The sequence below is a fragment of the Schistocerca gregaria genome, chromosome 5, assembly GCF_023897955.1.
Source record: "Schistocerca gregaria isolate iqSchGreg1 chromosome 5, iqSchGreg1.2, whole genome shotgun sequence".
Classification (NCBI taxonomy): Eukaryota; Metazoa; Arthropoda; class Insecta; order Orthoptera; family Acrididae; genus Schistocerca; species Schistocerca gregaria.
Window position 1 is genome coordinate 82,165,870 of NC_064924.1, and position 15,286 is coordinate 82,181,155.

The following is a 15,286-nucleotide window of genomic DNA, read 5'->3' on the forward strand; positions in this document are numbered from 1 at the left end:
ATTTCTTTGTCTACAGGAGAGAAATACATTCTGCAATTTGTGCCATGCATTTTTGTGACACCTTATATGTCTTATCCGACTGTCTCTGCATATTGTAGACATTATGTTTAGATATTTTGTATGATAGCTATGCGTCTTCTACACTCCTGGAAATTGAAATAAGAACATCGTGAATTCATTGTCCCAGGAAGGGGAAACTTTATTGACACATTCCTGGGGTCAGATACATCACATGATCACACTGACAGAATCACAGGCACATAGACACAGGCAACAGAGCATGCACAATGTCGGCACTAGTACAGTGTATATCCACCTTTCGCAGCAATGCAGGCTGCTATTCTCCCATGGAGACGATCGTAGAGATGCTGGATGTAGTCCTGTGGAACGGCTTGCCATGCCATTTCCACCTGGCGCCTCAGTTGGACCAGCGTTCGTGCTGGACGTGCAGACCGCGTGAGACGACGCTTCATCCAGTCCCAAACATGCTCAATGGGGGACAGATCCGGAGGGTAGTTGACTTACACCTTCTAGAGCACGTTGGGTGGCACGGGATACATGCGGACGTGCATTGTCCTGTTGGAACAGCAAGTTCCTTTGCCGATCTAGGAATGGTAGAACGATGGGTTCGATGACGGTTTGGATGTACCGTGCACTATTCAGTGTCACCTCGACGATCACCAGAGGTGTACGGCCAGTGTAGGAGATCGCTCCCCACACCATGATGCCGGGTGTTGGCCCTGTGTGCCTCGGTCGTATCCAGTCCTGATTGTGGCGCTCACCTGCACGGCGCCAGGCACGCATACGACCATCATTGGCACCAAGGTAGAAGCGACTCTCAACGCTGAAGACGACACGTCTCCATTCGTCCCTCCATTCACGCCAGTCGCGACACCACTGGAGGCGGGCTGCACGATGTTGGGGCGTGAGCGGAAGACGGCCTAACGGTGTGCGGGACCGTAGCCCAGCTTCATGGAGACGGTTGCGAATGGTTCTCGCCGATACCCCAGGAGCAACAGTGTCCCTAATTTGCTGGGAAGTGACGGTGCGGTCCCCTACGCACTGCGTAGGATCATACGGTCTTGGCGTGCATCCGTGCGTCGCTGCGGTCCGGTCCCAGGTCGACGGGCACGTGCACCTTCCGCCGACCACTGGCGACAACATCGATGTACTGTGGAGACCTCACGCCCCACGTGTTGAGCAATTCGGCGCTACGTCCACCCGGCCTCCCGCATGCCCACTATACGCCCTCGCTCAAAGTCCGTCAACTGCACATACGGTTCACGTCCACGCTGTCGCGGCATGCTACCAGTGTTAAAGACTGCGATGGAGCTCCGTATGCCACGGCAAACTGGCTGACACTGACGGCGGCGGTGCACAAATGCTGCGCAGCTAGCGCCATTCAACGGCCAACACCGCGGTTCCTGGTGTGTCCGCTGTACCGTGCGTGTGATCATTGATTGTACAGCCCTCTCGCAGTGTCCGGAGAAGTATGATGGGTCTGACACACCGGTGTCAATGTGTTCTTTTTTCCATTTCCAGGAGTGTATATTCATGATAAAATTTCTTTATGTGCAGTTGCACAGTGGTGTCATGTTCCACTCGCTTGAGGATATAGTCATTTCTTTTTCTTTTTTCTGAGTGATGGTTAACGAAATTCTCATGTAGACTAGTCATTAAAAATGAGGGTACGTAAATGGCTATGGATATATGTATGGTGGGGCCAAATGTAATTAAGGAATAATGATCCCTTCTAAATACAATAGATGCTAATTATGATATTAGCTTATAATTTGATATGGACGAAACCAGTGCTGCCACAAAAACACTCTGGAGAAGGACGAGGGGGAGGGAAAAGTTTCGCGTCACCACAGTGTGCAAGAAAGTGCAAGGTTGAAAGTCCCAACATCTCCATGGATGACAACTTGGCTAAACGCTTAGGCTGTGAAAATGTTAATTATTACGTTTACAGTATAAGAAATCTCTGTGTCTACAGTGTTGCACGGTGTGAAGAATTGTGACTCTGTAGATCATAGATGGGCAACTGGCTGCGCGCGAGCCACATCTGGCCACAGATTGGTTCCAATGCAGCCTGCGAAATAAATTCAAGGTCAACATTAAATAAATGTACTCTCAAAAACTTGTGTTTTCAGGCATAATATCTAGGTTTGGAGCGTCGGGAAAGGGGTTCCATTCATATCAGTGTGTTACCCAATAAACATTAATGTTACACACGCTATAGTTTTGACTTTATGCACTAGGAGTGCGGCTGTCGCATCACGTAACGTGACCCACGAGCTCAAGGAAGTATGTGAATCAGGCCCACGTGTCACCAAAGAATGCCAGCAACTGCTGTAGTTAGTGATCACTTTGATGGATGTAGACATTGCTCATGCTGGTTCCTTTGCTCCTCCTCCAGATCTGTTACGCGCCACCATCGAGTTTCACATCGACGACGCGAGTCTTTACACCGAGGTGACAAAAGTCGTGGGTCACCTCCTAATACCGTGTGGGCCCTCCTTTTGTCCGGCGTATTCAAGGACCTCGACGTGGCACAGCCCAACAAGTCGACAAGTCGTTGGAAGTCCCCTGCAGAAACAATGAACCGTTGTGCCTCGATAGCCGTCCATAATTGGAAAACAATTGACAGTGCAGGATTCTGTGCACGAACGAACCGTCGAACATTTATAGGTCTCGATTATGACCCATAAATGTTCGTGGGATTCATGTCGGGCAATATGCGTGGCCAAATCATTAAATCGAGTTGTGCAGAATGAATTGCGAACAGTTGTGGCCCAGTGACATGATGCATTGTCATCCATAAAAATGAATTCAATGAATGGCTGGCAAATGACTCCAAGTAGCGAATATAACCTTTTCGAATCAATCATTGGTTCAGTTGGAACGACTCAGACCATCATTCCATGAAAGCACAGCCCACACCATTACGGAGCCACTACCAGCTTGCACAATGCCTTGTTTACAACTTGGGGCCATGTTTTCTGGGATCTGCGGCACATTCGAGTCCTACCGTCAGCTGTTACCAACTGAAATAGAGACAAATCTGTCCAGGCCACGGTTTTCCCGTCGTCTATGGTTCAACAGATATGGTCACGAGCCCAGGAGAGGCAGTGTTGGCGTTATTGTGTTGTTAGATGAGGCACTAGCGTCGATCGTCTGCTGTCATAGTCCATTAATGCCAAATTTCGCCACACTGTCGTAACGGATACGTTCGACGTACCTCCCAAATTGATTTCAGCTGTTATTTCACGCAATGTCGCCTGTCTGTTAGCGCTGACATCTAAACGCAGTTGCTCCCGGTCGTTAAGAGAAGGCCGTCGGCCATTGCATTGTCCGTGGTGAGAGGCAATGTCCGTAGTTTGGTATTCTCGGCACACTCTTGACACTGTGGATCTCTGAGAAATTTATTCCCTAACGATTTGCGAATTCACGTGTCCCTTGCGTCTAGGTCCAACAATCATTCCGCGTTCAGAGCCTGTTAATTCCCGTCGTGTGGCCAAAATCAGGTCGGAAACCTTTTATCATGAATCACCCGAGGAGAAATGACAGCTCCGCCAGTCACTGCCCGTGTACGCGATACTACCGCCATCTGTATGTGTGCATATCCCTGTCCCATGACTTTTGTTACCTCAGTGTACTGCACAACACTGCACACTGTCAGCTAGAACAACACGTGTTCTTTCTCCATTCTTTACCGGCGCACGATACGGAACTTTATAAGGGTAATGATCACTCTCAGGCACGGGGTGCCATTAACGTCTTTTAAAGCTAATACCCAACTGAATTAAAAACGTTCAACTCACAAACACACATGCAAGATACGCATTTGAAGGTCATCACTATCTGACACTTAACGGAATGCGATTCCACAGCACAGCTGTGAACACTAAACGCTCTAAACGCTACAGGCAGCACACAAATGTGACATATGTGAAAAAAGTTCCAAACGGCTGCGAACAAGATAAACTTTACCGATTTAACTCCTGAACACTTGGAGCCAAAGGTGCTGTACGACAGACACTTCTTTCGATTGTTTTTGGACAGCTGTCGTTGTGATGTCTGCCTTAGTACAAGACCAGTAACTGCCATTCCAATTCTTTACAGAATCAGACTCCAATCTACTCATACAAAAGAGTTTTCCACGCATGTTTATGAAGTCATAATTATCTCCTGAACTACATGTCTTACAGTGCTATAATTTTGCAAGTACACCCAGTGGTATATATGGATACACTCTGCAAAAAACTTTGTAGTAAAGAAGTAATAAACGGAAATATCATGAGTAATGCTGACGTTTTATTGGGAATATGTAGGATGCGATAAACTTTCTTACTTTTATTATTTTGGGCGGAGTCAGCGAGAAAGGGTTTGAAATTGTATGCAAAGTTTGTTAGGGTCTAGAGATACTGGACGATTACAGCTTGGATAATATGAGCGCTGTACCAAGATACACTGGGTGCAGCGGGTACCTGTGCAAACATTATGACATGTGGTACCTTAATAACATACACACATCGGTGTGTTGCTCGTTCTTTTTCTGGATTGAACAGCCTTCCCATAAACATGTCATAAACTATACGATCTGATGTTTTCTGCACAGTCATAACCGCACCGCCAAGTGGATTATGCCTGTCAGTATAGACGAACCGTTTAGTGTCAAGGTGTCCACACCTAGACCCCTACCCTGCTGGTCAGGGTACTAACCAAGCTAGACACATACTAGTTATAATGGCTATAATCATTAGTTTGCAAATGACGTAAATACTAATGTAATATTATTTAGTACATGGTCCTCAGTCACTAATAGAAATACCCACAGTCATGTCTGTTACACCCTGTATATTCGTCTACAACCAACAAAAATATGCTCCGTACTTGGCTTTTTAGACCTTCCCGTTTCTTCAACGTGTAAACATTGGTTTCAATCTTACGTCTTACTGCACTGGCTTTCTCGCACTGCATGATTACAGAGAGAGAGAGAGAGAGAGAGAGAGAGAGAGAGAGAGAGAGAGAGAGAGAGAGAGAGAGAGAGAGACCATAAATGAGAAGCCCGTACTGGCTGCAGTCTCACACGGATAATGACACGTGTAATGTGTTTGAAATTACGTACTACGTATTCGGTCATGGCTTCTATCCTCGGTCACTAGAACTAGAGCGGGCAGCCTATCCAGTTAGGGTGTGCTCGCCCCATCTCGTATTTTGTGCTCGCTTACTCGGTCATGCAGGACTCTAATGCAGACATCTTGGGGTTGGGCGGCCACCCCTCATTACAGATTTTGGGCGTCGTACGGTGGACAGACTGGTAAAACACGACAGGCGGTGAACTGTGGCCGAACTAAGATCAAAAATGGATCAAATGGCTCTGAGCACTATGGGACGTGATATCTGAGGTCATTAGTCCCCTGGAACTTAGAACTACTTAAACTTAACAAACCTAAGGACATCACACACATCCATGCCCGAGGCAGGATTCGAACCTGCAACCGTAGCAGCAGCGCGGTTCCGGACTGAAGCGCCTAAAACCGTTTGGCCACAGCGGCCGGCAAACTAAAATCAGACCTTAAGGCTGGGCAGAGAACAAATGTGTGTAAACACACAGTGCACCGAACACTGTTAATGATGGGTCTCTGCAGGCGACGACTCATGTACGTGTCAATGTTAATACCACAACATCGGCAACTATGACTGTAATGGTCACGTGACCGTCGGCATTGGACATTGGTGCAGTGGCAGAGCACTGCACGGTCTGATGTATCCTGAGACCTTTTTTATCATGCCAACGGGAAGGCGCAATCCATTATCTTTCAGGGGTTCAGCTCCTTGATACTTGTACTGTGGGATGGAGACAAGCTTTCATCACCTCCATTATGATCTGCAGAACATTCACGTGGGCAGCCATGGGTCCATCGTATCTCGTGCAAGGCGCTATGATTGCCAAGGAGTACCGCACAGTGGTTTGCAGACCATGTACACCCCTTCTTGAAAGTCATGTTTCCCGACGACAGTGGCATTTTTCAACAAGACAATGCGCCATTTAACAAGGCTAGGAGTGTGATGGTGTGGTTCGAGGAATACAGTGGCGAGTTCCAGATGATGTGCTGGACAACTAGCTAGTCAGATCTGAACTCGATCGAACACATCTGGAATGTGACTGAGGGCTGGGTCAGAGCTCATCGCCCCCTTCCCTGAAATTTACAGGAATTAGGTGATATGTGTTTGCACATGTGATGCGTCTATTCTGTTATCATGCCAAATGTAGACGTACTGGCTATTAGGGAGGTGTTTTTGCTGATCAGTGTACGTGCTTTAATCAAACTGAACCTACAAGGCTCCAGGTTTGAGACTTTAAGTCTCAAACATCTATGATGTATATATGCAGACTGGAGCCATGAGTGAAATTTTCTCTGGAACCCTGTTCATTTGATTAAAGCATTTATGCCTGGCTTTCAGGCAAGATCCCACACTTCGATCGATGATGTGGCGCTATTCCAGTCTACTTGGAGAGCCTCTGCAATTTTGTTCTAGTCTATGGGGAATACCAGTGCGCTGAGGCTCGAATGGGAATTTGGATTTGGGAAGGAGGCACCCTGTGTAGTAAGTGCAGTTTTTCAAAGCCATTGTGCCAGTTGGCGTAGTAGTTAGCACATCTGACTCGTGAGCAGAACCGAGCGAGGTGGCGCAGTGGCTAGCACACTGGACTCGCATTTGGGAGGACGACGGCTTAATCCCACGTCCGGCCATCCTGATTTAGATTTTCCGTGATTTCCCTAAATGGCTTCAGGCAAATGCCGGGATGGTCCTTTGAAAGGGCACGCCCGACTTTCTTCCCCGTCCTTCCCTAATCCGATGAGACCTCGCTGTTTGGTCTCTTCCCTCAAACAATCGAATCCAATCGTGAGCAGGACACCCAGGTTCGTATCCCAGCCTTGGCACTTAGTTTTATGCTGCAGGAATAGCATGATGGAGTCCCATCGAAACTTTGAGTGTCATTTTCTGAGAAGCTATTGCGTGTCGGCCCCAAAGACAAAACAGGTGTCCCTTTGTTTTCATCCGATCACCCTGCCAAGTTTCGAGTGTATCAGAAGGCATCCTACGGCGTGTTTCCCTTGTGAGCCACCCGGAGTATGTTGAAGCTCACGCTACCTACCTGCGGCAGAGGTTTGGGGTCTGCGACGTGCAGGCCCGCGACTTCTACGAGGGTGGGCACCTTGGGGATGACCTGGTCGATGCTCCAGTGGGTGTTGAGCAGCACGAGGCTGGCGTTGCGCACCAGGTCGTGCGTGGGCGGCACGCCGGGCCCGAAGGCCTCGCGCACCACGGCGTCCACCTGCCAGTCCGACAGCCAGCGGTTGCCGAGCCGCGTGTACAGGTGGGCCACGGAGTGCTTCAGCCGCTGCCAGAAGGTGAACGGCGCGACCGCCTCCGAGTTGAACAGCTCCGTGTACGCCGGGTGATCCGGGTTCCCCACCTGTTCTGGCAACAAAAACACTATTCTGTAAAGGTAGAATAGGGGCTTCAGGAAGTAAGTTACGCATATTGTCCCACGCTAAGAGTGGCTCACTGCCACTGCCACTGCCGCGTTTCCTGCAAACACATTTCTGTTGCGATACGGTTAGCAGCAGTATCAGTGTTAGAAATATCCCGATAAAGTAAAGACAAATAACTTCAAGTGGTTCAAAAGGCTCTGAGCACTATGGGACTTAAAATCTGAAGTCATCGGTCCCCTAGAACGTACAACTACTTAAACCTAACTAACCTAAGGACATCACACACATCCATGCCCGAGGCAGGATTCGAACCTGAGACCGTAGCGGTTGCGCGGTTCCAGACTGAAGTGCCTAGGACCGCTCGGCTACAACGGTCGGCGACAAATAAGTATTCGATACTTTTGTTTAGATACCGAGTTCTTTTGGAAGAAAGCGAAGTACTTGCATAGAATCGGTTTCACGTATTTTACATTATCTATAATTATACCAATCTGCATCTACATCTATATGATTACACTGCAATTCATAATTATGTACCTCGCAGACGGTTCACTGAACGACCTTCAAGCTATTTCTCCATCGTTCCAACCTCGAACGGCGCGCAGAAAAAACGAGCACTTAAATCTTTCTGTGCGAGCCTCATTTCTGTTATTTTATCCTGATGATCATTTCTACTTATGTAGATGGGCGCCAACAGAATATTTTCGCAATCGTATTAGAAAGTTGGCGATTGAAATTCCACGAAAAGAACGCCCTCTGGTGGCACCGATATGAACTAAGACAGTTGAAGTCCAGACGCAGTGGCAACCTCACATGCTTGAAATTGGTTAAATAATAAAGACAAGTTCTTTTTTCTGTCATTTTCTTTGCGTAGTAGAGATAACGGTGTATGAAGCATTATCATGTTGGAATTTGAACTTCGCGCTATTTTTCTGGGGGAGTGGAGCGTGGCTCTTTCCTGCCTAATTTCAAAATTCCCGCCAAAATCCGCCATCTTCGATGACGTCATCGCCGCCATCTTGTATAACGGTACTTTGTCCCAAAATCACCCTTGTTCCAATACTGTGGGGGTGTTGCAGGGAGAGGAGCGGTGTGGATGAGGGTAGGTGGATGGTGAATGGAGAGGGCAGATGGGAAAATCCCATTATGTCACAATTTTGAGAGTTCTCTGGTGGTGGTATTGTGTCTGTGGTTGTGGAAGAGGGAGGGTCGTTGCCACCCGAATGTTTGGAGTCAGGAAGAACCTTTATCAGTTCAGCATACTGCTACAATCAGTGTACTGTCCACCACACAATGTAGCCCCTTAGAGTAATATTACCTACCTGATGGATCAGTGGCAATTGCCCCTTGCACGGCTAGACTCCCAGTGGTTACCACAAGTAGTGGGCAGCCCTACAGTAACCTGTCAGTGGTCCTGGTGCAGTGCAGTAATGATGTTTCTGCGTGGAGCTGTCAGCAGTCTTGGCATGTGAGACAGTGCAGCCACAGTGTTTTCTAGCACCATGCATCTGCTCGGAGCTATTAGCAGATGCTGACTATTTTATATAGACTCCATTTGCGGTGCACGTCAGTTGTGTTAGTGTCCCGTTTTCAAGATCTTTATAGGTGGAATTTAGGACATGATTTTGAGATCGTTTTTCACAATATAGTTGTGTCTTTATACGTTGTTTCTGGTATCGTTTTTTGAAATATGCTTAGATCTTTATAGGCGAAGTTTTTGTTACCATTTTCTGCAATGTGTTATTGGATCTGTAGCTGTGCTTATGATTTTTGTAGATTGGTGATCTATAGCAGTGTGATTAGGGCACACATACTGGACATGGTAATACTTTCACCTTCCTGAGCTTTTCCCACCAATTTCTAGCAGTATTGAAAAATTCTTCCAAGAGGGTAACACAGGCACATCACAAAAACAGATGAAATAAACAGATCGTTCCACACCAACAGCTCAGTCCACACTGAGCTTTTCCCACTAGTCACCAGGGGACGCTAGGGTGTGTGGGAGGAGAGCGTATTGTAGAGGGGAGGGAGGTGGGAGGGTGGAAAACCCATGACATTATCCGGTGACGACTTTAGTGCGATGTTCTACATCTACATGACTACTCTGCAATTCACATTTAAGTGCTTGGCAGAGGGTTCATCGAACCACAATCATACTATCTCTCTACTATTCCACTCCCGAACAGCGAGCGGGAAAAACGAACACCTAAACCTTTCTGTTCGAGCTCTGATTTCTCTTATTTTATTTTGATGATCATTCCTACCTATGTAGGTTGGGCTCAACAAAATATTTTCGCATTCGGAAGAGAAAGTTGGTGACTGAAATTTCGTAAAAAGGTCTCGCCGCGACGAAAAACGTCTATACTGTAATGACTTCCATCCCAACTCGTGTATCATATCTGCCACACTCTCTCCCCTATAACGCGATAATACAAAACGAGCTGCCCTTCTTTGCACCCTCTCGATGTCCTCCGTCAATCCCACCTGGTAAGGATCCCACACCGCGCAGCAATATTCTAACAGAGGACGAACGAGTGTAGTGTAAGCTGTCTCTTTAGTGGACTTGTTGCATCTTCTAAGTGTCCTGCCAATGAAACGCAACCTTTGGCTCGCCTTCCCGACAATATTATCTATGTGGTCCTTCCAACTGAAGTTGTTTGTAATTTTAACACCCAGGTACTTAGTTGAATTGACAGCCTTGAGAATTGTACTATTTATCGAGTAATCGAATTCCAACGGATTTCTTTTGGAACTCATGAGGATCATCTCACACTTTTCGTTATTTAGCGTCAACTGCCACCTGACACACCATACAGCAATCTTTTCTAAATCGCTTTGCAGCTGATACTGGTCTTCGGATGACCTTACTAGACGGTAAATTACAGCATCATCTGCGAACAGTCTAAGAGAACTGCTCAGATTGTCACCCAGGTCATTTATATAGATCAGGAACAGTAGAGATCCCAGGACGCTTCCCTGGGGAACACCTGATATCACTTCAGTTTTACTCGATGATTTGCCGTCTATTACTACGAACTGCGACCTTCCTGACAGGAAATCACGAATCCAGTCGCACAACTGAGACGATACCCCATAGCTCCGCAGCTTGATTAGAAGTCGCTTGTAAGGAACGGTGTCAAAAGCTTTCCGGAAATCTAGAAATACGGAATCAACTTGAGATCCCCTGTCGATAGCGGCCATTACTTCGTGCGAATAAAGAGCTAGCTGCGTTGCACAAGAGCGATGTTTTCTGAAGCCATGCTGATTACGTGTCAATAGATCGTTCCCTTCGAGGTGATTCATAATGTTTGAATACAGTATATGCTCCAAAACCCTACTGCAAACCGACGTCAATGATATAGGTCTGTAGTTAAATGGATTACTCCTACTACCCTTCTTGAACACTGGTGCGACCTGCGCAATTTTCCAATCTGTAGGTACAGATCTATCGGTGAGCGAGCGGTTGTATATGAGTGCTAAGTAGGGAGCTATAGTATCAGCGTAATCTGAAAGGAACCCAATCGGTACACAATCTGGACCTGAAGACTTGCCCGTATCAAGCGATTTGAGTTGCTTCGCAACCCCTAAGGTATCTACTTCTAAGAAACTCATGCTAGCAGATGTTCGTGTTTCAAATTCTGGAATATTCCATTCGTCTTCCCTGGTGAAGGAATTTCGGAAAACTGCGTTCAATAACTCCGCTTTAGCGGCGCAGTCGTCGATAACAGTACCATCGGCACTGCGCAGCGAAGGTATTGACTGCGTCTTGCCGCTTGTGTACTTTACATACGACCAGAATTTCTTCGGATTTTCTACCAAATTTCGAGACAATGTTTCGTTGTGGAACCTATTAAAGGCATCTCGCATCGAAGTACGTGCCAAATTTCGCGCGTCTGTAAATTTTAGCCCATCTTCAGGATTTCGCGTTCTTCTGAACTTCGCATGCTTTTTCCGTTGCCTCTGCAACAGCGTTCGGACCTTTTTTGTGTACCACGGGGGATCCGTTCCATCTCTTACCAATTTATGAGGTATGAATATCTCAATTGCTGTTGCTACTATATCTTTGAATTTGAGCCACATCTCGTCTACATTCGCATAGTCAGTTCGGAAGGAATGGAAATTGTCTTTTAGGAAGGCTTCTAGTGGTACTTTATCCGCTTTTTTAAATAAAATTATTTTGCGTTTGTTTCTGATGGATTTGGAAGAAATGGTATTGAGCCTATCTACAATGACCTTGTGATCACTAATCCCTGTATCAGTCATGATGCTCTCTATCAGCTCTGGATTGTTTGTGGCCAAGAGGTCAAGTGTGTTTTCGCAACCATTTACAATTCGCGTGGGTTCGTGGACTAACTGCTCTAAATAATTTTCGGAGAATGCATTTAGGACAATCTCGGAAGACGTTTTGTGCCTACCACCGGTTTTGAACAAGTATTTTTGCCAACATACCAAGGGTAGGTTGAAGTCCCCACCAACTATAACCGTATGAGTGGGGTATTTATTTGTTACGAGACTCAAACTTTCTCTGAACTGTTCCGCAACTGTATCATCGGAGTCTGGGGGTCGGTAGAAGGAGCCAATTATTAACTTAATTCGGCTGTTAAGTATAACCTCCACCCACACCAATTCGCACAGAGTATCTACTTCGACTTCACTACAAGATAAACCACTACTGACAGACACCAACACTCCACCACCAATTCTGCCTAATCTATCTTTCCTGAACACCGTCTGAGACTTCGTAAAAATTTCTGCAGAACTTATTTCAGGCTTTAGCCAGCTTTCTGTACCTATAACGATATCCGCTTCTGTGCTTTCTATTAGCGCTTGAAGCTCAGGGACTTTTCCAGCGCAACTACAACAGTTTACAACTATAATTTCGACTGTTCCTTGATCCAAGCACGTCCTGTAATTGCCAAGCACCCTTTGACATTGCAGCCCATCCCGCACTTTCCCGAGGCCTTCTAACCTAAAAAACCGCCCAGTCCACGCCACACAGCCTCCGCTACCCGTGTAGCCGCCAGCTGAGTGTAGTGAACTCCTGACCTATTCAGCGGAACCCGAAACCCCACCACCCTATGGCGCAAGTCAAGGAATCTGCAGCCAATACGGTCGCAAAACCGTCTGAGCCTCTGATTCAGACCCTCCACCCGGCTCTGCACCAAAGGTCCGCAGTCGGTTCTGTCAACGATGCTGCAGATGGTGAGCTCTGCCTTCATCTCGTAAGCAAGACCGGCAGCCTTCACCAAATCAGATAGCCGCTGGAATCCAGAGAGAATTTCCTCAGATCCAAAGCGACACACGTCATTAGTGCCGACATGTGCCACCACCTGCAGCTGGCTGCACCCTGTGCTCTTCATGGCATCCGGAAGGACCCTTTCCACATCAGGAATGACTCCTCCCGGAATGCACACGGAGTGCACACTGGATTTCTTCCCCTCCTTAGCCGCCATATCCCTAAGGGGCCCCATTACGCGCCTAACATTGGAGCTCCCAACTACCAGTAAGCCCAACCTCTGCGATTGCCCGGACCTTGAAGGCTGAGAATGATCCTCTGAAACAGGGCAGGCAGCTGCATCTGGCTCAGCCAGAGACAGTGCCTGAAACCGGTTTGTCAGACGCACCGGGGAGGCTTTCTGGTCAGCTTCCGGGGACGCCTTTCGCTGCCTGCCACGCCTTGGAACGACCTCCCAATCAACCACAGGCGAGGGCTCAGCTCCACTGCGGGCAGCAACCGGGGCAACCACAGCGGCAGACCGATCTGGGGACAGACGGGATGAGGTTGACATCCCCGTGATACCCGAGTCCGGCTCCCCACAGTGGTGCCCATTGGCAACAGCCTCAAGCTGCGCGACCGAAGTCAGCGCCGATTGCAGCTGTGAGCGAAGGGATGCCAAGTCAGCCCTCATCCGAACACAGCAATCGCAGTCCCTGTCCATTCTAATCGATGTTTAACAACAGTTACTGAAACACGAGTCGGTGCCTAGATAACGCAAGCGGAACACGCAAAGAATGTATCAACTAACCTGTACAAATGCCTAACGACTGCGCTACAATCTGCTGAAATTACGATTACAGTAACTAAAACTCGAAATTGCACCTCCTATACGAAACTCACACGCAATTTAAATAAGAATCTACGAAGTAAACACTAAAGCGCGATGCTACAACTGTCAAATACTATAATACGCCCGAAATATATGAATTAAACAATGCAAGTACCCAAAAACACGCAAAGAAATTAATTAAACTATGTAACAAATAAGAAGCTAGGGTTATACGGCTTGCTGCTGCAGCTGCTTATCCAACGGCGGCAGGGAACACACTGACTGGCCAACCGACTCTGGCCATTCACAACAAAAACAGAAGACAGACGACTACGCAAATTTGCACTATTCAGGTACTAAGGCGCGATGCTACAACCCTCAAATACTATAATACGCCCGAAATATACGAATTAAACAATGCAAGTACCCAAAAACACGCAAAGAAATTAAACTATGTAACAAATAAGAAGCTAGGGTTATACGGCTTGCTGCTGCAGCTGCTTATCCAACGGCGGCAGGGATGTTGCCACATCTTCCGACGCCATCTTGAAAAAATTTAGCAGCAATGCAGACTGCACCCATGTTGGCTCTCTGCTTCCACCCACAGACAACACAAGCTTTGCGAAACATTCTCAGTGGAGAGTTTGGAAGCATAAAGTCTAGATATGGTCTTGAACCATGCGAGTGCCATCTTTCAGGCTAGCTGAAACAACATGAGTGGTGAAAGAGTAGCAGATTTCTATCGTTGAGGGTCTGGACCACTGGTAGAACGTTCTGACCGATACTCACAGAGGTTTGGTGATTGTGCTGAAAATGGGGTCATGTATTTGTGTCTCTTTCAATAGAAGTTACTTAGCCTGCTATAATAATGTGTAACTTACTTTTTGGTGTTCTCTCTTATCAGAGATTGCATATTTCACTAGCGAAATTGGCTCAATAGCAGATGAATTGGGGAAACAAGTAGCACTGTTGTTGAGTAGTGTTTCCTTATGGGTACATAACCACCTGTCGCAACTGATCACAATTTCTAGGGCTATATATACTTGTAGACATATGACGACGGAATATGCTCAATTGTGAGTTGAGACATCAGTTCTGAGCTGACTGCACATCATGAAGCTGAAGAATGGTTTTCTCAAAAATAGGGGAGTGCTGAGCAAAAGTATGAGTTTTCACTTTAGGTTGTACACAAGCAAGTTGCCAAATATGGCTGGAATCGATTCGCCACGTTAAAGGCCTTCCCCTTCTCACACTGTGACTCAGATATCTGTATCAACGCAGCAGAATCACTGACATAGACAGCAACCTGCACTAGAAGACGTCTCAGTCCACACTATGAGAGGAAGCACGCACAGCACGTCAAGTGGTGCCCTTAAATGCAGTGCATGGTCAGTATACATGCACTGGCATCGATTGTGCAATAACACTTCAGACTGTCAAGGAACTAGTGACAGCCCCTCCACTGATTGAGGAAACCTGCTGGTGCTTTGGACCTTGGATAAATACTGAATAACTAAAATGGATGAGTCTGCTATAACGTGCGATGACTTGGCTATGAATTTTTGGACATTCTGCTTAATCTACCTTGTTCTGTATTGGAATCTAGTGGCACTAAAATCTGTGTAGAATTGCAGCACCCTGTAAAAATGGCCCAAATGAATCCAAATTTTGACGATGTATAATAACCAGTATAGCAGACAGGCAGCTGCTGTATGGTGGGAAAGGTCAGTG

At 46.9% G+C, this 15,286-nt stretch overlaps 1 protein-coding gene across 4 annotated transcripts in view; it reads right to left on the reverse strand.

The window, feature by feature from the left end:
* The window catches only part of LOC126272922 (UDP-glycosyltransferase UGT5-like), a 146,496-nt gene that overhangs the window by 39,331 nt on the left and 91,879 nt on the right, over positions 1-15,286 (reverse strand). For all 4 annotated transcript variants that reach the window (XM_049976211.1, XM_049976212.1, XM_049976213.1 and 1 more), the window contains exon 5: positions 7,169-7,489. In XM_049976211.1, coding sequence (XP_049832168.1) covers positions 7,169-7,489 — 321 coding nt within the window. The remainder of the gene's footprint in view (positions 1-7,168; positions 7,490-15,286) is intronic.